The sequence below is a fragment of the Heloderma suspectum genome, chromosome 2 (assembly GCF_057233095.1).
Source record: "Heloderma suspectum isolate Gila_16-S chromosome 2, 16-S_ref, whole genome shotgun sequence".
Lineage (NCBI taxonomy): Eukaryota > Metazoa > Chordata > Lepidosauria > Squamata > Helodermatidae > Heloderma > Heloderma suspectum.
This window is the reverse complement of record NC_139459.1, coordinates 43,248,405-43,273,613: the sequence shown is the minus strand read 5'-3', so window position 1 is coordinate 43,273,613 and position 25,209 is coordinate 43,248,405. Positions and strand designations below refer to the sequence as shown.

General features: G+C 41.6%; 1 protein-coding gene across 1 annotated transcript in view; it reads left to right on the top strand.

Moving 5' to 3' along the window:
- Positions 1-25,209, top strand: part of ADAMTS6 (ADAM metallopeptidase with thrombospondin type 1 motif 6) — a 246,125-nt gene that overhangs the window by 110,902 nt on the left and 110,014 nt on the right. The window contains exon 11 of the mRNA XM_084833322.1: positions 20,079-20,220. Coding sequence (XP_084689448.1) covers positions 20,079-20,220 — 142 coding nt within the window. The remainder of the gene's footprint in view (positions 1-20,078; positions 20,221-25,209) is intronic.

The window sequence follows — 25,209 nt, the reverse complement described above, 5'->3', positions numbered from 1 at the left end:
CAGCCAGTGGCATACACAACCACCCCATCGTTGGTGGCTCATAAGTAATGGAACAAATGGCTGACAAGGAGCTGCATGGCCAGGTGTGGCCTGTTTCCTGGGTACCCCATGACCCATCAAACAGATGAAAGGCCTGGAGGTGGTTCTGAGTGTTGCATTTGCATTTGGTAGCAGTTCCCTGGAACTCCCAACATGAGGTCCAAAGAGGTGTCCGTGTGAGTGAAGGAGGCCATCATTAGGCTGAGGAAACAAAATAAACCCATCAGAGAGATTGCAAAAACAGTGGGAGTGGCCAATACAACAGTTTGGAACATCCTGAAAAAGAAGGAATTAACTGGCAAGCTCAGCAACAGCAAAAGGCCTGGCAGACCACAGAAGACAACTAAAGTGGATGACCGCAGAATTCTGCTCATGGTGAAGAGGAACCCTTTCACAACATCTAGCCGGGTCAAGAACGCTCTTGCGGAGGTAGGCATGTCATTGTCAAATCTACAGTTAAGAGACGGCTTTATGAATGTAAATACAGAGGCTTCACAACAAGGTGCAAACCACTGGTAACGCTCAAAAACAAAAAGGCCAAATTAGCCTTTGCCAGCAAACACCTAAAAAAGCCTGCCCAGTTCTGGAATAAGATTCTTTGGACTGATGAAACCAAGATTAACTTGTACCAGAATGATGGGAAGAGAAAAGTATGGCGAAGGAAAGGAACAGCTCATGATCCAAAGCATACCACATCATCTGTCAAACATGGTGGAGGCAGTGTTATGGCATGAGCATGTATGGCTGCCAATGGAACCGGGTCACTGGTGTTTATTGATGACCTGACTGCTGATCAAAGCAGCAGGATGAATTCTGAAGTGTCTAGGGCTATACTTTCTGCTCAGATTCAGCCGAATGCTGCCAAACTGATAGGATGCCGCTTCATACTGCAGATGGATAATGCCCCAAAACATACAGCAAAAGCTACCCAAGAGTTTCTCAGGGCAAAGAAGTGGGATGTTCTTCAATGGCCAAGTCAGTCACCTGATCTCAACCCAATAGAGCATGCTTTTCACTTACTGAAGACAAGACTGAAGGCAGAAAGACCCATGAACAAGCAGCGGCTGAAGGCAGCTGCAGTAAAGGCCTGGCAAAGCATCTCGAGGGAGGAAACTCCGCATTTGGTCATGTCCATGGGTTCCAGACTTCAGGTAGTCATTGACTGCAAAGGATTTTCATCCAGGTATTAAAGGCGACCCTTAAGTTTGAAATGATGTTGGTTTGTTCCATTACTTATGAGCCATCAATGATGAGGTGGTGGTGTATGCCACTGGCTGTCCTTCCTGAATGGTTTGTGCCCCACTTTTGTCAAACCCCTTGGATTACAGATAAAAGTCCTGACTTCGCTTCCATCTGGGTGTATTTCCTTTCAACTTCAATGTGGTGGTGTACAGAGGTCAACTGCCAATACAGTTATCCTTGTTCCAATATTTCTGGCCCTGACTGTATAAGAAATTTCAGGTTCTTACTTTAAAACATCTGTTGAGTTTTTTAAAGTTTTTTTTATAAGAAGCATAAGAAATAATTCAGCCCCTTATAAAAGCTTTACTGGTCTCCCACTCAGTGGCACATGAACCCTCCATACCCTCATTAGTATTGAAATACTCTGTTAGTTCAGCTAAGATCTGGGTTTTAAACTTCTCATCATTGAGAAGAGAAACATTAAAGCACCAAAGACCAGGGACCCTAGGAGTGTCAGAAAATTGCAGTTCCAAACATACTGGGATGTGCTCTGACACTACCAATGTGTCAATTTTTCAGTCTTTAATCTGACATACTAAAGATGTAGAGATCAAAAAATCATCTAATCTAAAGCAATTATAATGAACTGGTGAAATAATAGTATACTCTCTGTTGGCAGGTTGTAAAATGCTCCAAGCATCAAATTAAACCATATTCCATCCTGTAAGCCTGGAATGCCAGTCTCACAGCAGATTGGGTCTTAGAAGAAGGTGTACTCCTATCTAACAAAGGATGTAAGACCTCATTAAAGTCCCCACCCACAATCAAATAATCATAAGTGATATCAATCAGTTTAGCAAAACAATCATGAAACATAGCTGGAGAATCAATATTTGGCCCATGTACATTGATCATAGCAATTAATTTACCCATATACTTACCTGCCTGAATCAAAAAATGCCCTCAATAACAAGAATCACCTGTTGAACTGAAATAGAAGGTTGTTTATGGATTAAAATCGCAACGCCTTTACACCGTGTTGAAGTATCTGTGACATAAGCCTCACCAACCCAGTCCTTTTGCAACATCTGTCCATCTGCAGCCATCAGATGGGTTTCTTGTAAAAAAAAGCCATGTCAACATTAAGCTCTTTTAACTCAAAAAGAATTCTTTTCTGCTTGTATACATTTCACAGCCCCTTGATGTTTCATGAAGTCATGTTAAGCGTTAAAAAAGCAAAAGCAAATTATTTGCCCCTCCACGCAAACACATCTTTCCAAATTTACAAAAAATAACTAAATTTGTATAACAGAAGTTGTAACACAAATACATCCTTAGTTTACATTTAGGACTAACCATTTCAAACATCATCAGAATAGTTGTTATTGTTATTGCATAGAAACTGAGAAAAAAATTAAAGTTGTTCAGATATAAACAATAATTGAAAAGAAAAACCCAAAATAAAAATCAAATAATCCAATTTGTGTCCACATCTTTTATCTAATACCAAAAAAGTGCCACCCCCCCTAACAAAACAAAATGAAAAACCTTGACAAAAACAAAACAAAAAAACTTTTGCCTTCTGTTTCGACCGACGTGCAGTCACAGTACTCAGCTAGGTCCCTCCTGCATATTGAATACATACACAGAGCAAAATTACAAACAAGCAAATTTAACCAGCAAGAAATAATAATAATAATGAATAAAAATTGGTATTTTAAGTAATATTTTATCTGAAGATACATACGTATACATACATACATACATACATACATATATATATACACATACGTATACACACACACACATGTATATATATACACATATATATACATACACACATATATATAACAAACACTTACATAACCTTATTAAACTAGGTTTAATGTGATAGTTACATATAACCTATGTTTAATCAAAATATGTAAATAGACACACTGAGGACCACAAATTATATATGCATGGTTATACATATGCAAAAAGAAAAAGAAAAAGAAGAGGGGGGAGAATAGAAAAAGAAAAAGCAAGAAGAAAGAAGAAAGAAAAAAAATGGAAAAAGCAATAGAATGTGATGTAATTAGGTCTGACATGTCACCCAGACTTGATATCAGAAAACACCAGAGCAAAACCAAAACAAGACATGAAAAAACTGACTAGCAACTTCCCCCTGCCCCCGCAAAAGTAGCTAAAGTCCATATTCAGAGAGCTGAGGAAGACACATCTTTAGTTTTAATTTTAATGCTAGGGAGACAGGAGTGTTGCTAGGGTCTCAAAAGATCCGGGGCACAGGCCCATAACACAAATTTGCACACACACACGGTCTAAGTGCACATCTAATATATACGTGTGTGTGTGTGTATGTGTGTGGTGCGTGCATGCAGTGTGCTTGTGTGTGTGTATAGATAATATACATACATAAGAAGTGTGCACTGACACCCCCCCTTCAACTCAGACCCCAATTCAGCATTTTGGAAAACATCCCACTTCTGTTCTGGCCAATTTGGAGTCAGTCCACTTCAGCTCAGCACCAAACCTGAGTCAAGGTTTGGAAAAATGAGTCTTTATGCTTCGTATTGACTACCATGGGAAATTAGAAAAAAAACCCTGTAACTATTTTCTCTTGGTCAAAACTGGATAATTTCAGGCATAGTAGCCCCCTAGAAGGGGATTACACCTGCCCAATGTCAGAAAAATAGGTGCAGGGTTTATATTTTCTTTTAAAGGGAACTGCCAATAACATTTTTATTCCTTGGAAGAATTGGATAAGCATTTCAGGATTCATTGCCCCATCAGAGGAGATCATGTCTGCCAAATTTCAGAATGATAGCCACAAGGGTTTTTGTGCAAGGGTGGCCTTGACATTTTGAGGTCCCCAAAAGAAGACATACTTACCTCCCTATGTTCCGTGTGGAACATTGTTCTGAAAATTACAGACAGCCTATAGTTGTCCCTAAATAAGAAACCAGCAAAGTTTCAGAAGGATAGGTGCAGCAGTTCATTTGGAAGGGGAGTTTTCCAGTTTGGGGGAGGGAGTGATTTGCTTTGCCTTCCATTTACCCCTTTCCCAATAGTTTTTGGGTAAATTTGTAAGAAAATGCACAGGTCATTAGAGGTGTCCCCCAGGCAAGACACCTACAAAGTTTCTGAAGGATATACATGCATTCTAATTTAGAATTACTAGAATTTATTTTAGGGATGGACGAAAGTCCCTTACCTGTCCTCGAAGCATGCTTCGCGGTGGGGGGGAGGTGCTTCGCTCTCCCCCCGAAATTCATGTGAGGGGGGGGAGGCGCCCCGCCTCGCCCGGCCGAAATTCAGGCCGGGCGGGAGGTGCCCCATCCCTCGCCGGCGAAATTCAGGCCAGGTAGAAGCGCCCCGTCTACCCGGCCGCAGAAAAAAACAAACAAACTATCCCCGTGATAGGCTACGTAACAATTAACGTAGCCTATCACGGCTAGATTTCCAAAGTCACCCGTGATAGGCTACGTGACGATTAACGTAGCCTATCACGGCTGACTTTGGAGATCTAGCCGTGATAGGCTACGTTAATCGTTACGTAGCCTATCACGGTTTTTTTTTTTACTGCACTTGTAATGGCGCTGGCGGCAGCCGGTCAAAAGACTGGCTGCCGCCCCTGCCTCTGATGAAGACCCGACGAACCGCCGCCGGGACCCGCCGCCGGGAGGGACATTCGTGAAAGGTAAGTCCCATCCCGGGGGGGGGGCGGGGGGGCGGAGAATTTCACCACTGATTTTGGGGGGCCGAATGCGTTGGCACTCGGCCCCCCGAAGTTTTGGGGAGAAATTCTCCCCCATCCCTAATTTATTTACATTTCACCGATGTTAGCCGCAGGGGAACATGGGTGGGAAGGTGCTATTGCACTCATGTCCTGCTGATGGGTTTCCTATGGGCATCTGGTTGGCCACTGTGTGAACAGAATGCTGGACTAGATAGACCATGGTGTGATGCAGCACGGCTCTTCTTATGTTCCTAAATAAAGAGTGCCTCTGAGCATGTGCAGAATGTTTTTCTTTCACCACTGAGCACTTACATTCTCCCCCTACCAATTCTATTCCCCTCCACACAACCATCCCTCCTCATCCTATTATCCTCCAGCAATTCTTCATCAAAACTGATGTCTTGTTTTGTGCAACTCCTCTCTACCTCCTCGTTATGCACAAGCTCTCACTGTATCTTCCTCCCCATAACTTCATTTGGGGCCAAGACTTCACCAGGATTCAGCCAATGAGTCTGTTTTCAAAACTAGGGCTAAGTTATGGAGAAACTTGGGGCATGCACTAAGTGCCTTTCCCTCACCACTGAAGCTAGAGTTCATGCAACCCTCCCTCCAAACCCACAAATGACAAAACATGCATAGGACTGAGCTGAAAGGGAAGTCGATTTATTAGACAGAATTGGGAAGGCACTGTATTAATCCTGCAGTACCATGCTCACAACTCAGGACTTATTTCTGAGTAAACATGCAGAAAGAACATCAAGGTGCAAACCTCCCTGCAAAAGTAACTTGTGCTGGAATCCTATGCACACTTTCCTGAGGGTAAGCCTCATTAAACATAATGGGACTTCTCAGTAGGCATACATAGGATTGCATCAGTTAGCAATATTTATCTCCCCTCCAACTTAAAAAACAAACCAAAACCTCCTATTTTTATTAAAGCTTTCTGTTCAGAGGAACATAGGAAGCTGCCTTGTACTGAGTCAGACCCTGAGTCCATCTAGCGCAGTATTGTAGACACTGACTGGCAACATCGGCTCTCCAGGGTTTCAGGCAGGATTCTTTCCTAGCCCCACCTGGAGATGCTGGGAATTGAACCTGGGACCTTCTGCATGCCAAGCATGTGCTCTACCACTGCGCTACAGCCCTTCCTATTGCTGGATAATGGCAACTGACAAACAAAACAGCCCCAGATTTGTTTCTCTGCAACCATGTGAACCCACTTTTCTCAAAGGCTTGAGTGAGAAGGAGAAAAACCAACCCTTTTTTCTGTTTGTATAAAGTCAAATACAGTTTAGAACTTCTCTTGCCCACCAAAGAGAATTCTCTTTAAGAATTCCCCAAGATATGCTCTGGGTGGAATAAAGACGAGAAAGAAAGAAAGAAAGAAAGAAAGAAAGAACAGGATAGGGGAGGGGAGGGGAGGGGAGGGGAGAAGAAAAGAAGAATGGTGATTGGAAATGTGTGTGGGGGTGGGGGGGGCAGAGAGAATTCCCTAAGCCAATTGGCTCCTTTCAGAGAGGTAGTACTTCAGAGGAATTTAGGAGGCTGTGGAAGGTTAGTAAGGAGTGCACGTACTTAAATTAACTTTATGAGGTGAGGTGGCTGAGGGCTTTTTCTAGCTTTTTAAAAAACACTAGAACCTATTTAAAAGCCCCAGCAGTTTCTTGATCATGACACCACATAGTCCTAACCCTCCCTTTGGGATTATTTGAGTCCTACAACTATTTAGGGGAAATTAAAATGGAGGGGGAGAAAGTAGTTTGTGGAGACTGATTGGTTCCTTTGCTGTACTACTAAACTTGTGCAGAATCCAAACTCATGCAGAAATTTATCCATAAACTCAGCAAGATGAAGATCTGTAGCCAATTTTCTAAGGCCAAGAATACGCAGATTAGCTCTCCAAGTGAGGGCTTCCAGTTGAGAAATTCGAGTAGATAATACATTATGCGAGACATCCATTGAAGTTTCTTGAGCAGTGATTCAGTCTTCGAGTGCATTAACTTTTGACTCCATCTTTTGAAGACAAACATTCATCAAATATACAGACCCTTGAATTGTAGTGATAGAATCCTGAATCAATTTTAATTGTTTGAGCTGCTTTGACTGAAAAGATAACTGTGAAGACATATTTTTTATCAAAACAAGCAGCTCTTCTCCCTCCATCACTACTTTAGAAACCTTTGCTGGGGGGCTGACTGGTGGTGTAGGCAGCGTTCCCAAGCTTTCCTTTCCCAAGCCATACCCCCCTCACCTCCAAAAGCATCCCAGATCGCTATATCAGGTTCAGGAGATTGATGCAGGATTTTTGTTTACATCGCCCTGGCCTAATTCCATTATTGTGGAAGATCACGGGGCAGATACAGAAGGTCCAGCCTCACCAGAAGACAAAGAAGGCCAGCAACTGTATTTATTGGGGAAAAGCATTTATTCATCAGTGGCATTGGGGCATAGGGTAGCTAACTACAAAGGTACTATATCATGTTACCAGTTATTTTTGTGGGAAAAGGTCAGCTCTTTATGTGACTACCTTCCTGATGACCAAAGGGAGCTTGCAAGAGTTTTTCAGGCAGCAGCGTTAAAACTCTCCAAGCAGCAGATAAATACTGCTAGGCTCCAAATGGATTGTGAAGATAAGGCAATGGTAAGTGCAATAGCCCTTTGTAGACATGCATGGTTTCGATCAGTTGAATTAACACCTGAAGCCCATTCTCGTATTGAGGACCTTCCCTTCAATGGGGAAGGTCCTTTCAATGCAAAAACAGATGAGGCAATGGATACAATCCAAAAAGCCAAAACTACAGGAAGATCAGGATGGTGCAGCAACAGGCACCGTATAAGTCAAAGAGAAGGTTCTGACAGCAGTCACAGTACCAGTTTCGGCAGCAAATGGATCTTCACTTTCCCTTCCAATAACCCCAGCCCCAAAGGAGACAACCTCAGACTGGTCGTTTCCAGCAGTCTCATGGGAAATCTGAAGGTGCGCAAAAACAGCGACTTTGACTTCACCTGTCTACTTCTTCATCTCACTGCCTATCCCCCTGTCTTTAGAACTATTCTGTCCTGCTATTTACCAAATTGGAATTTTATAACATCTGACTCTTGGTTCCTCGCCATCCTCCATGGTACAAACTAGAGTTCGAGAGCCTCCCTCTGCTCAGTACTGTGAAGATTATGTCTCCTTCGGATGTCCTGTAGCTAGAGACACAATCACTACTAAGTAAGGGTGCTGTCAAATGCATTCTCCCATGCTGAACCGAGGACAGTTTTTTTCTCCCAGTACTTCACGGTGCTGAAACAGGATAGAGGTCTCCAACCGATACTGGACCTCAGGGACTTGAACGAATTCATCAAGCTCAGAAAGTTTTGGATGACCACTTTGTATACCATCATTCCATTTCTTTTGAAGGGAGTATGGTTCATGGTGATAGAACTAAATGATGCTTATTTTCATACTGTAATAGACAGTGCATACCAGAGATACCTCAGGTTCATCATTGTCTCCAAGATGTTTCAGTTTCAGGTCCTGCTGTTCAACTTTGACATCGCTCCAAGAGTTTTTACAAAATGCATGGCGGTGGTGTGCATGTATCTCCAGGTTTGAGGCATAGAAATCTATCCTTATTTGGATAACTGGTTCTTAGTCACATCATCCAGAAATCATCTGATCCAGGTGATAGTGCTTGTCTAGAACCTTCTGAATTCTTTGGTGCCTATGCATCAACAAATAGAAGTCCAAACTGACCCCAACACAGGTTATACCATTTATAGGGGCAACGTTAAATTCTATAATAACTTGCACCTATCTGTCAAGGGACTGAGTCATCACATTGGTCAACCTCACAAGTGAGCTTTATCATTGCCGCAAGACCACAGCCTTGTTGATCTAATGTCTACTTGGATTAATGGCGGCCGCAGTTGGTGTCATAGAATGGGCACGTCGCAGGATGTGACTGGTTCAGAACTGGTATCTCCATGCATTCAACAACACCAGAGATGCACGAAGATCAAGGTTGATGATACCGACTCAAATCGCATGTTTGTTGCTTTGGTGGATGAGGACATACAATCTCACCTAGGGTATCCTGTTTGTTCGCCCAGCCCCATCTTGGATACTCACTACTGATGCTCTGCTACAGGGCTGAGGTGCTCACTGCAGTCCATTATGAATCCAAGGATTGTGGACCAACTTTGAGAAACGCCGGCACATCAACATCCTCAAGCTTATGGCGGTGAAGAAGGCCTTTCAGGTATTCTAAACTGATCTCCGGAACAGACACTTTCAGGTGCTTACAGACAACACTGCAGTGCTATGGCATCTCAACAAGGAAGGGGGGATGCAGTCCTCCAGGCTAATCACTCACTTTTAGACATCTTTGATTGGGCCATTCCTCAAGGGATTTGCCTGACGGCATTACACATCGCTAGCACAGACAACATCTTAGCCGACTCTCTGAGCAAGACTTACCTGTCCTCACATGAGTGGCAACTCACCCCTTCTGTAATTCGCACTCTATTCCGACGATAAGGAAACCCATCAATAGACCTGTTCGCTACAGTAGAGAACACTGTTTGAAAGAATTTTTGCTCAAGAGTGGGGATAACAGATTCTCTCTGGGGGACGTGTTTGTGGTACCATGGAGGGGAATGTTCTTTTATCTTTTCCCTCTGTTCCCATTACTAATGAAGGTGATAATGAGGATCAGAGTAGAAAGCACCAACTGTATTCTGATTGCACCGTGGTGGCCAAGGCAGCCCTGATTTGCCGTGCTGTTCAAGTTGGCCAAAGCGGATTTTGTCCATCCACCACTGGTACCGAACTTGCTTTCCAGGAACCGAGGGCGTGTTTGGCACCCTGATCTACCCACACTCAAAGTGACAACTTGGAGGATTCGTCAGCGACAGCACAGATGACAGGAGTCCATCAGGTATTGGAGGCAGCTAGAAGACCCTCTATAAGAAAGTCCTATAATTCTAAGTGGGCAGCATTCTCTACCTTTGCAAGATCAAATGGATTTGACCTGGTGCAGTGCTCAGTCAGAAAAGTACTTAATTTCCTCCATTCACTGCTTGAAAAAGGAATAAACTATTCCTCCATATGGGTTTTCTTGGCTGCTGTCTTGGCTAACCATTGTCCAATACAGGGTTTTTCAACATTTATGCATGTGATTGGCCAACAATTCTTAAGAGGAGTAAGGAATATGGTGCCTCCGTTTCGTCTACCCACTCCTCAGTGGAACCTATCAGTGGTTTTACAGGCTTTGACTTCGAAGCTGTTCAAACCACTGGCAACCATGGATCTCTGGTTTTTATCCTAGAAGGTTGCCTTCCTTGTGGCCATCACATCGGCGCAGAGATCGAGTGAGCTATGTGCATTCCATATCGACCCCCCATACTTGGTATTTCATAGGGTGAAGGTCATGCTTCATCCAGATCTGACATTCCTGCTGAAAGTAGCTTCAGAGTTCCACATAAATCAGAATATTATTCTTCCTTCTTTTAATATCCATCTTCACCATTGGAGTCAGCCCTACATTCTTTAGATGCTCGTCGGGCATTAGCCTTCTATAAGAGTAGGACTGAAAAGTCACATAGACTTTTCATATGCTACAGAGGCGTATGAAAAAGGAGTACTGCTATTGTTCCAGCAGTTTGCATCATGGATTGTTCATACCATAAAACTCACCTACAAAGCCTCTGGTCTTGATCTGTCAAGTCCTATTAAAGCTCATTCCACAGGGGAGTTTCTTCTTCGACAACCTTTAGAAAAAGTGTATCGATACCGGACCTCCGTAAGGCTGCAATATGGGCAAAACCTTCTATTTTTATTACTCACTACAGGCTTGAATCATAGAATCATAGAATAGTAGGGTTGGAAGGGGCCTACAAGGCCATCAAGTCCAGCCCCTTTGATGTTTGAGCTCGATGGGACTACCAGTTTGTTCAGGCTATGGCGTTGTCGATCTTGCAGTGAGACTTTGTCAAACAGATAGAATTCTACTGGACTTACTTCAGTAAGTTAGGATCTGACAATATTGATAAGACGGTGATGGCTATTTGCAATATGCTGTCACAGTGAAATGGAGGAAGCCAGTGTCTTGTCAAATTTTATATTTACTGTAAATTAATGCTAGAATTGACTAATTTGTCTCATAGTAAGTTTACTAATGTAGATACTCTTTTCATCTAGCCCTATGCCAAATATTCTTGACAGATGGAAAATATTCCACCATTAGGGAGAGACATTGTTTTTGGACTGCTTCTGGTTCTCAGGACATCCACTCTTGTTGCTTGGATTATTCCTCTTTTGGCGAGGTCACAGCTCTTGGTTTTATTTATAATTATAATTTATATAATTTTAATGTATGAAACTTTCAGTAGTCTTTATTGTGTCCATCCTCGTGATAAGCGTATGAAGTAGATAAATAACATTTTCATTTTACTGACAGGGAGCCGAGACAGAGAGACAGCAGTTTCTGTAAGACATAATGAGTTCATGTTAGAGATGACACTTGAACAAAACTTTTTCAAACTGCCTCTGACATAGGAACTGGGGCAACTGTATGTATGTATGTATGTATTTCATTTCATTTCTATACCGCCCAGTAGCTGAAGCTCTCTGGACAGTTCACAAAAATTAAAACCAAAAAGTACACAGTAAAACAATATAAAAATGTGAAAGCATTAAAACCACAATATAACAATACAACCAGAATAAAACCAGGACAAAACCTAGCAGCAATGCAGAGATTTAAAATACAGATTTAAAACAGCAAAGCTAAAAGACTAGAAAGCTAAAATACTAAAATGCCTTGGAGAATAAAAAGGTCTTCACCTGGCGCTGGAAGGAATACAACGAAGGTGCCAGGCAAACCTCACTAGGGAACTCATTTCACTACCAGGATGCCACAGCAGAAAAAGCCCTGCTCCTAGTAACCACCCTCCTCACTTCCTTTAGCAGGGGCTCATGGAGTAGGACTGCTGAGGATGATCTTAAGGTCCGGGCAGTCACATATGGGAGGAGGCGATCCTTCAGATAACCTGGCCCCAAGCTTTTAAGGGCTTTGAATGTTAATACCAGCACTTTGAATTGGGCCCAGACATGGACTGGCAGCCAGTACAACTGGAAAAGTACTGGCGTAATGAGATCTCGTTGGCCAGTCCCTGTTAACAATCTTGCTGCCCTATTTTGGACCAGCTGAAGTTTCCGGACCACTTTCAAAGGCAGCCCCACGTATAATGCATTGCAGTAATCCAGACAAGAAGTTAACAGAGCATGGATAACTGTAGCTAGGCTATCTCTGTCCAGATAAGGGCATAGTTGGTATACCAGCCTAAGCTGATAAAAAGTGCTCCGTGCCACTGAGTTCACCTGTGCCTCAAGTGACAGTTCTGGATCCAAGAGCACCCCCAAACTACGAACATGATCCTTTAGGGGGAGTGCAACCCCCTCCAGAACAGGTTGAATAGCTGGGCAGATGAACCACCCACTAGCAGTACCTCCGTCTTGTCTGGATTGAGTTTCAGTTTATTGGCCCTCATCCAGTCCATTACCGTGCCCAGGCAGTGATTCAGAACAGCCACTGCCTCACCTGGGTTTGATGAGAAAGAGAGGTAGAGCTGGGTGTCATGCGCATATTGATGGCACCTCAGCCCACACCTCCGGATAACCTCCCCCAGCAGTTTTTCATGTAGATGTTAAACAGCATGGGGGATAAAATAGAGCCCTGTGGAACCCCATGGCACAATTGCCATGGCACAGAGCAATAATCCCCCGGCACCACCTTCTGGAATCGGCCATCCAAGTAGGAGCGGAACCACTGCAGTGCAGTGCCTCCAACTCCTAACCCAGACAACCTAACTCTATGAACAACTCCATGTAGAGACACTGGTAAACACAAATGGTGGTCTCACACAAACCTGACCCAGCCACAAACCCAGCAGTGGCCCTACTCACTCTCAAGGTGCCTTGTGTATGAATCAATCTCATGTATGAATCAACGCTTCATGTCTAAACCAACCTTCTGTCATGTAATCACTATATTCACATATGTTTCTGAGCAGTTAGTGATCATACATTGTATTGTGTTGTCCTAGGCCTAGACTGGATTTGTGTTGGATTCATTTGTAAAATATTTTTGCCTTTCTGTGCCAAAAATACAGGATGGTAGATACAGTTAGTTTAAGTAAGTCTGCCTACAGGTGTGAAAATACTCAATAGAGTAATGTGATACTGATTGATAAACTTAGCTTACCAGTTGTTCCCTCCTCCCCACACATCCCACCAAAAGATTCTCACCTGAAAGTACTGTGGTAGCAATATTAGATTGTTAGAAGAGCTAATTTTGATGAGTAGAATCATAGAATCATAGAATAGTAGGGTTGGAAGGGGCCTACAAGGCCATCGAGTCCTGCTCAATGCAGGAATCCAAGTCAGAGCATCCCTGACAGATGGCTCTCCAGCCTCGTCTTGAACACCTCCAGTGTGGGAGAGCCCACCACCTCCCTAGGTAATTGGTTCCATTGTCGTATTGCTCTAACAGGACGTTTCTCCTGATGTTCAGCCGGAATCTGGCTTCTTGTAACTTGAGCCCATTATTCCGTGTCCTGCACTCTGGGATGATCGAGAAGAGATCCTGGCCTTCCTCTCTGTGACAACCTTTCAAGTACTTGAAGAGCACTATCATATTTCCCCTCAGTCTTCTCTTCTCAAGGCTAAACATGCCCAGTTCTTTGAGTCTCTCTTCATAGGGCTTTGTTTCCAATCCCCTGATCATCTTTGTTGCCCTCCTCAGAACCCTCTCCAGTTTGTCTGCATCCTTCTTAAAGTGTGGTGCCCAGAACTGGACACAGTACTCCAGATGAGGCCTAACCAGTGCTGAGTAGAGGGGAACTAGTACTCCCTGAGATTTGGAAGCTATGTTTCCAAAGAAGTTTCAGCTTATGATTGATTTCTTATTGCATGTGACTTATAGTTTGGAAACTATTCATGTTTCCAGTTTCCAGTCATAATGTTAATTTCCAGTCATAATGTTGTAAAGAGGATTATTTGGGGTTTGGGAGTCATTCAGAGCATTCCATAGTGATATCACACGATGGGTTTTTGTGCTAGGGCCACTAGATGTTTTAGTATAGGTACCTGGATAAAGTGTCTCTTTTTGAAGATTTAGCTCAAATGCCTCTTAATTTGAGTCTCAACTGAGATAAATAGTTTGCTGAGATACTAATTTATGTATGTAAGACAATAGGATTCTTCAAAGAAAACTTGTTTTTACATGTATTTTGTTCTTCTTTGGCTTAAAATGCTCTGTAAAATTTAAGACAGTACAATCAAAACCCATTTCATCACACCTAATCAAGAATTATCTGTTATCCATTGCCAGGGAGTAGGAAAACAGCTTATTTATACCTCTTTTTTCTCCTGTGAGAATAGGGATAGTAAGCTATTGGACCTCTACAGTATATTCAGTATTGTGATTTGTATAGTAATTGCATCCTAGTGATTTCCTGGCAAGGCTGAACGTATAAATAAAGGTATGGGGGAGGGGATTTTTTACTTTCCCGATGATCAGTTAATCATGGAAGGAAAAAAATGTAGTCTGAAGCATGGCTTCTAAAACTCTTGATCGGTATCCAACGGGGGTTGCTTACACCCCCACTGATTCTTTTGTGCCCTGCCAATTCACTTCCACAAGTGGTGGGTTCCACTAATTCTTTTGCACAAGTGGAACCCACCGCTTATGCTTCCTCATGTCTAGATTGGGACAGGTCGGCAGAGCTCCCTTATGTGAGCTCCACTGACCTGTCCCATTCCAGAAATCTCCATTCCACAAGTGGTGGGCACCACTTGCACAAGGGGTGCAAAAGAATCAGCAGAGGCCTTAACACCCCATTGGATATTGCTCCTTGTGTCAAGGTAGCATTTCTGTTTGGGGAAATATTAAGAATATAAGAAGAGCCATGCTGGATCAGACCAAGGGTCCATCTAGTCCAGCATTCTGTTCATACAGTGGCCAACTAGCCGTTGACCGGGAACCCACAAGCAGGGCATGAGTGCAACACTCATACCACAATATGTATTGCTTGAGTGTCAAAGGCACCTATTGGATATTGCTTATTTATTTTTATTAATTTATTTATTGTATTTCTATACCGCCCCATAGCCAAAGCTCTCTGGGCAGCTTAAAGAAGTTAAAACATTAAATACAATATAAAAAGTTTAAAAGCCATTTACAAAAAAACACATAAAAGCACACAGACAATATACACAAACAACATATAACTAAAAATAACATTGAACTATCAGTCATAACTAAAAACACATCCAAAACTTTTGTTGTTGTTGCCAGAATCGGATATATGAGGGCCAAACTATACACTACATTAAACATATCATGTGGCCTTACGTACTTTTTAAAAAAATATGTAAATAGAAATTGTCCCTCCCAGGATTAGGATAATGGCAACAAGGAAGGGCTTTTTAACTCTTTATCTACATGCCACAATTCTGACAGAAATCTCCTTCCTCACCAAAACTGCTGTTTGCATTGGGAGGGAAGCTGCTTTGGTGCCAGTGGCCTTAGAAGGCTTGTGGATCGCAAGTATAAACAGTTAAGTCATCAAATAATAATAATTCATGAGAACCATGAGATCTATGTTTCAGGTGTGTGCATATTTCAAACTCCACAACCTCAAATGATCTGTTGCCTCGGTACAGGCTGTGATGTACACATTACTGGCTGTCGGGAAATTCCTCAGTAACTGCAGTGGAGAAGGAAATGCTGTGTTCCTTCACTGAAGTGAATGGGGACAACAAAAATACATGATAATTCAATATGTGCTCTGATGCAAACATGAAATTCTGGCCCTTGTTCTTATATTGAATTATTTGCTTAAGTGTTCTTCGGCTACACTACTTTGCACTAGTTTAGACCAAAACTACTCAGTTATACAGGTAGCTCATTCTGAGTATTTAGATTTTTGTTTGTTTTTCTAATGGGATTTAGAAGCTTCTAGAAGCTTGGTATAATTATTTGGAAAAAGCAAATGAACTAGGTTTAAAAAGTATTGACCCCATTTTTAAAAACCTCAATTTGGAGCTTGTTGTTGTTCAGTCGTTCAGTCGTGTCCGACTCTTCGTGACCCCATGGACCATAGCACGCCAGGCCTTCCTGTCCTGCGCTCTCTCCCGGAGCGTGCTCAAGTTCATATTCATTGCATCCGTGATGCTATCTAGCCATCTCATCCTCTGCCGTCCCCTTCTCCTTTTGCCTTCAGTCTTTCCCAGCATCAGGGTCTTTTCCAGGGAGTTTTCTCTTCGCATTAGGTGGCCAAAATATTGGAGCTTCAGCTTCATTGTCTGTCCTTCCAATGAGCAGTCCGGGTTGATTTCCTTTAGGATGGACTGATTTGACCTCCTAGCAGTCCAGGGCACTCGTAAGAGTCTTCTCCAGCACCACAGTTCGAAAGCATCAATTCTTCGGCGCTCAGCCTTCCTTATAGTTCAGCTCTCACAGCCATACATTACTACTGGGAAAACCATAGCTTTGATTAGACGGACCTTTGTCGGCAAGGTGATGTCTCTGCTTCTTACTATGCTGTCTAGGTTGGCCATAGCTTTCCTCCCAAGGAGCAAGCGTCTTTTAATTTCATGGCTACAGTCACCGTCTGCGGTGATCTTGGAGCCCAAGAAAGTAAAATCTGTCACTGCTGCCATTTCTTCCCCTTCTATATGCCAGGAAGTGATGGGGCCAGATGCCATGATCTTCGTTTTTTTAATGTTGAGTTTCAAACCAGCTTTTGCACTCTCCTCTTTCACCCTCAACAAGAGGCTCTTGAGATCCTCTTCGCTTTCTGCCATTAGGGTGGTATCGTCTGCATATCGGAGGTTGTTGATAATTCTCCCAGCAATCTTAATTCCGACCTCTGATTATCCAACCCGGCATTTCTCATGATGTATTCTGCATATAAGTTAAATAAGCAGGGTGACAATATGCAGCCTTGTCGTACTCCTTTCCCAATTTTGAACCAATCGGTTGTTCCATGTCTGGTTCTTACTGTTGCTTCTTGACCCTCGTACAGGTTTCTCAGGAGACAGGTAAGGTGGTCTGGTACTCCCATCACTTTCAGAATTTGCCACAGTTTGTTGTGATCCACACAGTCAAAGGCTTTAGCGTAGTCAATGAAGCAGAAATAGACGTTTTTCTGGAATTCTCTTGCTTTCTCCATGATGCAGCGAATGTTGGCGATTTGATCTCTAGTTCCTCTGCCTCTTCGAAACCCAGCTTGTACTTCCGGTAGTTCTCGGTTCGCATACTGCTGAAGCCTAGCTTGTAGGATTTTGAGCATCACCTTGCTGGCATGTGAAATGAGCACAATTGTGCGGTAGTTTGAACACTCTTTGGCGTTGCCCTTCTTTGGAATTGGAATGTAAACTGACCTTTTCCAGTCTTGTGGCCACTGTTGAGTGTTCCAGATTTGTTGGCATATTGAATGCAGCACTTTAACAGAATCATCTTTTAGGATTTTAAATAGCTCGGCTGGAATACTGTCATCTCCGCTAGCTTTGTTGTTAGTAATGCTTCCTAAGGCCCACTTGACTTCACTCTCTAGGATGTCCGGCTCAAGTTCAGTGAGCGCACTATCATGGCTATCAGGGACATTCAGATCTTTCCTGTATAGTTCTTCTGTGTATTCTTGCCACCTCTTCTTAATCTCATCTGCTTCTGTTAGGTCCCTGCCTTCTTTGTCCTTGATCATGCCCGTCTTTGCACAAAACGTTCCCTTGAGATCTCCAATTTTCTTGAAGAGATCTCTAGTCTTTCCCATTCTGTTGTTTTCCTCGATTTCTTTGCATTGTTCATTTAAGAAGGCCTTCTTGTCTCTCCTTGCTATTCTCTGGAACTCTGCATTCAGTTGGGTATATCTTCCCCTTTCTCCCTTGCTTTTCGCTTCCCTTCTTTCCTCAGCTACTTGTAAAGCCTCATCAGACAGCCACTTGGCTTTCTTGCATTTCTTTTTCTTTGGGATGGATTTCGTTGCTGCCTCCTGAACAGTGTTACGGACCTCCGTCCATAGTTCCTCAGGCACTCTGTCTATCAGGTCTAATCCCTGAAATCTATTCCTCACCTCCACTGTATATTCATCAGGGATATGATTTAGGTCATACCTGAACGGTTTAGTGGTTTTCCCGACGTTCTTCAATTTAAGCCGAAATTTTGCAAGAAGCAGCTCATGATCTGAGCCACAGTCAGCTCCAGGTCTTGTTTTTACTGACTGTATGGAGCTTCTCCATCTTTGGCTGCAAAGGACATAATCAATCTGATTTCAATATTGACCATCTGGTGATGTCCATGTGTAGAGTCGCCTCTTGTGCTGTTGGAAAAGAGTGTTTGCTATGATCAGCATGTTCTCTTGGCAAAACTCTATTAGCTTTTGTCCTGCTTCATTTTGTACACCAAGGCCATGCCTGCCTGTTATCCCGGTGATTTCTTGACTTCCTACTTTAGCATTCCAATCCCCTATGATGAAGAGGACATCTTTTTTTGGTGTTAGTTCTAGAAGGTGTTGTAGGTCTTCATAGAACCGATCAACCTCAGCTTCTTTGGCCTCAGTGGTTGGGGCACAGACTTGAATTACTGTGATGTTGAATGGTTTGCCTTGGATTCGTACTGAGATCATTCTATCATTTTTAAGATTGTACCCCAGTACTGCTTTTCCCACCCTTTTGTTGACTATGAGTGCTACTCCATTTCTTCTAAGGGATTCTTGCCCACAATAGTAGATATGATAGTCACCTGAATTAAATTCGCCCTTGCCTGTCCATTTTAGTTCGCTGATTCCCAAGATGTCGATGTTCAATCTTGCCATCTCATGTTTGACCACCTCCAGCTTACCTTGATTCATTGATCTGACATTCCAGGTTCCTAAACAATATTGTTCTTTACAGCATCGGATTTTCTTTTCACCACCAGACACATCCACAGCTGAGTGTCCTTTTGGGTTTGGCCCAGCCGCTTCACTCTTTCTGGCGCTACTTGGAAATACCCTCTGCTCTTCCCCAGTAGCATATTGGACACCTTCCGACCTGAGGGGCTCATCTTCTGGCGTCATATCTTTTAGCCTTGTGATATGTTCCATGGGGTTTTCTTGGCAAGAATACTGGAGTGGGTTGCCATTTCCTTCTCCAGTGGACCACATTTTGTCAGAACTCTCTGCCATGACCTGTCCGTCTTGGGTGGCCCTGCATGGCATAGCTTATGGCTTCACTGAGTTACGCAAGCCCCTTCGCCACAACAAGGCAGTGATCCATGAAGGGGCAATTTGGAGCACTTGTTATCTAAAAAAAAATAGTTATAGAAAATTTACTTGTAAAATCCGTCATCTTTGGCAAACTGCATGGAAAATACTTTTTTTTGGCGGGGGGATATACACATGGCAAAATTTGAAGGAATATTATCCAAAAAAATAATAACGTTAACACAATAATTTTTTTTTAGCAGTGAAAGTCTATACATGTCTATTCCAAAGTAAGTCCCATTTTTATCAATGGGGCTTACTCCAAGGTAGTGTGTATTGGATTACGGCCTAAAAATATTAACCTGTATATGTGAATGAAAGTAAATAGGCATCTCTTTTATGCACACTTTGATTTTATAGAATTAATAAAAAATTGATTTTATAGAATTAATAAAAGGCGGTGTACATAATCCTCCTGTCCATTTTATCCTCACAACAACAACCCTGTGAGGTAGGTTGGGCTGAGAGTCTGTGACTGGCCCAAAGTCACCCAGTGAGCTTCAGAAACCCCAGTCATCTCACAGATCTCTAGATCCAATTCATGTTCAATTAAAATAAATAGGGTAAAATCAGGTGTGTGCGTGTGTGTGTGTACAGATATAGACATAGGCACATTTTCTTGCCTAACAGTAGCATACTAATCAATGAGAAATAGTTCTAATCTTTTAATTTCTTATTAGGTTTATATTTATCTATAAGTTTGTCATTTCAGCATATGTTTCATGGTAACATCTGTTTCACTCAACAACAGCCAGATATGCATTTTAGCTGTTACGACATTCCTAACAGTAATTCTGATTTTTTTGGTCCTTTACATTGACAGTTCAGGCCGTGGTACTTGTCTTGATAATGAGCCTCCCAAGCGTGACTTCCTTTATCCTGCGGTGGCCCCAGGTCAAGTGTATGATGCTGATGAACAGTGTCGCTTCCAGTATGGAGCAACATCACGCCAGTGTAAATATGGGGTAAGAAGTCTTAATCCTTATGTTAAGTGTCCTCCTTAGCTATTTCTATATATTTATTGATGATATAAATGTTTAGTGAGATGTAATAATCAGTGACATTTTTAATAAGGAACAAGAGGTGTTTATGCTGCATCTTTTGCTTGAGTCATTTGTATATATTTGGTTCCCAAATGTTTGACTAAGAATGAACTGAGCAATTTCCCTCAAAATCAGGTGGACTATCTCAAAGCTTTAGCTAATTCATTGCACCCATTTCTGATTCCTTGGTTAGCTGTAAAACTGCTGCTAATGTCTGGTAGAACAGGTTCATAAGATATTAAACTTTCAGGGGGAAATCTCATGATGCATCTTTCATTATATGTCAAACTCAGTTTTTCAGTCATGTAAGATGAGTATTAAACATTCCAAGACTATTCAGTTATATTTCTTTCTTCGTGTTATTAAGAAAAAGTAATGAAAATAACAGTGGTGATGATGCTACTGTTGCTGCTACTAATGATAGTACTACTGAGTCACACAGAGGAAAATTTAAAGGGTGGTGTTGCAAATATATTCCCTCACTCTTTTCCTATTTAATAAGACTATTATTATTTAATAATAATTAAAATGTGCCCTTCAGAATAGTTTAAAATAATGACACATAGTTCAGAGAACTAATATTTTGTAGGCTAAAACATCAGTTTGCTGATTCTACAGTATCTATCAGTCATCAGCTGTGTTTAAATATGGAAATGGTATTAAAAGTACATTTTGTAGGTTTTTGTTGCCAAGTTACATATTATTTTATATACTTTTTAAATCAAAGATTTTTTTAAAAAATTATAATGTTTAGGCAAGTCTAAAAAACTATCTGTATAATAATATATCTAATCACTTGGACTAATCACTTCTGTTAGAGCTATAGTACAAAGGGAATTCATTCTTAATATCCCTGGGGTGATAAGTACAATATTATTCTTGGGATGACTCTTGGCAGCTCATATAGTGATGGATTTAAAAGTTGTGTGAAGTTGGCTGGCTAGCTGGTTAGGTCTCTGATTCTGATTTCTCAGCAAAGGCTTTTATTGTTTCTATTTAAACTCCCCCTCCTCCCACTCTTGTGCTTCCCTCCTCTTTATATGCAGTCTAAATGCTTTGATACTCTTCTTTCTTCTTTTCTCTGAAGCTAGTCATCCCATTTTTAGGGTGCATTCAGTATCAGAAGGTTTGAAGACATTTGATTTTATTATGAGAAGTATCAACACAAGGTATATTATGTTTTAATTTGCACTGGAGAGTTAGTACTGTGCATGTTACCATTGAACAAGCAAATCATACCTTTTATTTTCAAGCTGTATATTCAGTGTTGTGTTGACAACATTGGGTAGCTGTATTCAATGGGTGGACTTCAAAGAACTGTGGGCAAAGGTTTTGACTATGCTTGTGATCTTGTGGTGCTGAGGCTTTAGGGCAGAATCACACATTGACTTGTTTCTCTTGACACAACAACCCATGGTGGGATGTCACCCTTTTTTGTTTCAGAGTGGCTTGTCGTGTTATTCGAACCAGACACGATGGCAAAAGCTACTCTGAGAATCCATGGTTTGGTGTTGGGTTGTTCAGAGTGGCTTAGTTTTCAGGGTGGCTTGTAGTGACCTGCGAACCTGGCAGCATAGGTTCTGCATGTCTTGTTTGAAAGGGCTACAGAGATGCTTGGCAAGAGCAGCAATAAACCTGACTGCTCCTCACAGTGCCCTCTACCTCCATGGTATTGGCATAATACCAATATCATTATTATTGTATTAATAATAGTAATGTTGCTAAATTTAATTTCTGACTAACACTCACTGCATTTTTCAAATTACCGAGAAGAGAACATAAGCTTTTTAGTACCCTTACATCAGGGGTTTGATGCTGAAGAAATACAGTGTAAATGGGGGTTTTCCAGGTTGAATCTGGGTCACTATATTAAATGAAAACCTGCTATCCCACAGCTTCTGCCAGTGTAACATTGCAGCCAGCTTCAGCGAATCACTTAGGAGTCATCCTTTTTTTATTTAAATGTATTAAATATTTCTGAGGTGGCTTAAAACACTATTTAAAACAATTAATATGATAAAAACAAAAATGAAAGACAGCAAACAGCAGCAGGCACAGAAGGAATTTAAAACAACAATAAAACTAGCACAGACCATTCAGAGCACCAAGGCCACTAAAAAATCATTACAAGCCCAGGAAAGCAGGGCTTTGTATCTGGCTCCTAAAAGGTATTAGATTTGGTATCAGGTGAATTGTTAAGGGGAGGGAATTCCACAGATGAGTTTCCACTACCAAATTGGGATGGGCGAATCTGTCAAGCTTGATTTCACCCAGGTTCTTATATTTGCACTGCCAAGTTCGTTCTCTCCTGTTTCCTGATCAGATTGCATGTTTTTGCCACATGAAATTCGTATGTATTTTCATGTGCATTTTTCAAAACATACACATCTTTGTGCGCACTTTTACAAACGTATGCATTTTTGCAAGTGATGTTTCCATTGAAAAGAAGTGTTTTGTGCATATTTCCCCAAATATATGATTTTTTTGTATGGACTGTTTCAAAGGTATGAATTTTTGTGTGAACAGTATCGCAAACTTAAAAAGTACACATTTCAATATTTAAATGCATTCAATGTCTAACTGCATTCCAGTTCATGTTCGGGAAGTGCAAATTTGGTAAGTTTGCATTGAAATATGAACCAAACAAATTTCTTACATGTCTCTACTACCAAGGAGGCCCTATCCCTGAGCCATTCACCTCACTTCAGAAGGTGGGGCACCCAGAGTCAGGACTTTGATTAAGATCTTAAAAACTGGGGATGTTTATATCGGAGCAGGATGGTAGTCTTATCACGTCTATATTGCAAGCTGGAAGACTCAGGAGTACTTAAGTCGTTCTTTGATAATCCCTTCCATTTGCTCCTTTTCTCTTACATAAATGAGCCTAATGGTGGCGTTAATACTTAAAGCTGACTTTAAAATTGCATCAGTTGTGGCAGTGGCACCACCATCCCGTGCAGTTATCAGTTGGCTTTGGAGCTGCAGCAAAGGTATGCCTGTGGGGCAATGGAGGAGTCTTCCTGAGGAAATATGGAGTTGTTTGTGTGTGTTGTGAGGTCTTTGTATGAGAGAGACAAAGCATGTGTGAGTGTCTGAATGGATGTGTTTGGCACATGTGCTTCTGTGGAATGGAACACTGCTTTTTATGAAGAAGGAATGGTATAGCCCATTCCCCTCACTAGGTGGAGCTGAGGTGTCCCATTGCCCTCATGATCAGATCTATCTAATTATGAATGAAATGTATAGACCAGGAGTGAGGCAACCTGTGGCCCGCAAAATGGCTTCTGGCATGCTCTACCTGAGTCTTCCCTGCCCTCTCCCAAGCAGGAAGAGAAGAGCACTTTGAACGTGCAGATTTGATTAGGTCTGCGTTTTCAAAAGCCTTCCCCTGGCCAGGTGTGTACAGATGAGGGGGGGGAAGGATAGAGCAAGAATGGTATGTGTGTGAGAAGATGGGTGTGTATGTATGTGAAAGGGGATGGGATCTGTGTGTGAGAGTGGATGATGGTGATGTATATGTGAGTGAGTGAATGAATGAATGAATGTGAGTGAGTGGATGGTGTGTGAGTGGATGGTGTGTTTGTGTGTGTGTGTGCATGGTGGGGTGAGAACAAGAAATAGTGTGGGGTGGTGATGATCTTAAGAAAGAGGTTGGGTGACTCTGGCACCACCCACAACTGGCTTTGGACCCACCTGCCACCAGAATGCAGTCCCCTAGCAATCCCTCCAAGGGTTTGTGGCCCTCAACAGAAAAAAGTTGCAAATTCCTGATGTAGACTAAGGTGATGCACAGAATAGAGATTTCAAGCTCACTTCTTTTGTATGAATGGAGCTATTAAGGTTTGATTAACTCCACTGGGAAATTTTCCTGCCAAATCAAGGTACATAATCAAGATTTTTCTAAGAGGTGTGTGTGTAGTACATATATTCATTTCAATATTCCATGTTTTTACTTTTAGAAAACATCATTCAGAAGCAGCCATTTCACTGCATTTATAAGTTTCCCCCATCCTTTCTTTCTAATTCTATCCATCCCCTTACCTCTTTATTGTTTTTATTTTTATTTTTATCTACTGTCATTCATATATGTCCTTAATATAAGCACATGAATCATCTCATTGATTACTGTCACATTAATCAACATTAACATATTCATAAGTCCTTCTGAACTTTGAACCTAGATCATACCATTAGATTTTCTTTCACTCAAAACAATTTGAACTGGGAAATACAACCGCAGCAGTGCTGCAGTATGAGACATCACTCTAGTTGTAACTGCGTGTACACCTCTGCATAATCACTCAGGCACACATAAATCCCTAATTCACTAGAGCAGCATTTTGGTTATAGATGCGATGCTGATGCTACTGTAGGAGTAATAGCCATGCAACATTTTCAGTCATTGTATGTGCTGCCTTAGATTATTGTGGTATAATTTGTCCTTTATGTTTCTAACATTTATATGTTACACATAGGATGCCACATTATTTTATTTGTAGTTTGTGTAGTTGGATTCACTCTTTCTGCACTAACACTACAACTATGCAGGTACAGTATTTATACATGGAAGAATACAAGAAAATATTTATTTATATAGTTGTCCCATAATGAAAGTTCTCTGGGCAGTTTCCTATATGTGCCTTTTCCCCCACACATTCCACATCCCCTTTATCATCTGCATAAAGATTGATTATAATTTTCCTCTGGACTAATTCAGAAATGAACTTATTCTATTATTTCAGTTTATCTGTGATTTTAATGTAGCAATTTTGTAGTTAAGAAAAAAATTATTTTTTCATTTACTTCAAAACCACAGACATATTAGGTAGACTGAGACCTGAAACATTTTTATAGACCTGAATGCTTTATACAGATGGTAGACTTGCTATGGTGCATTTTATTATCTGTAAA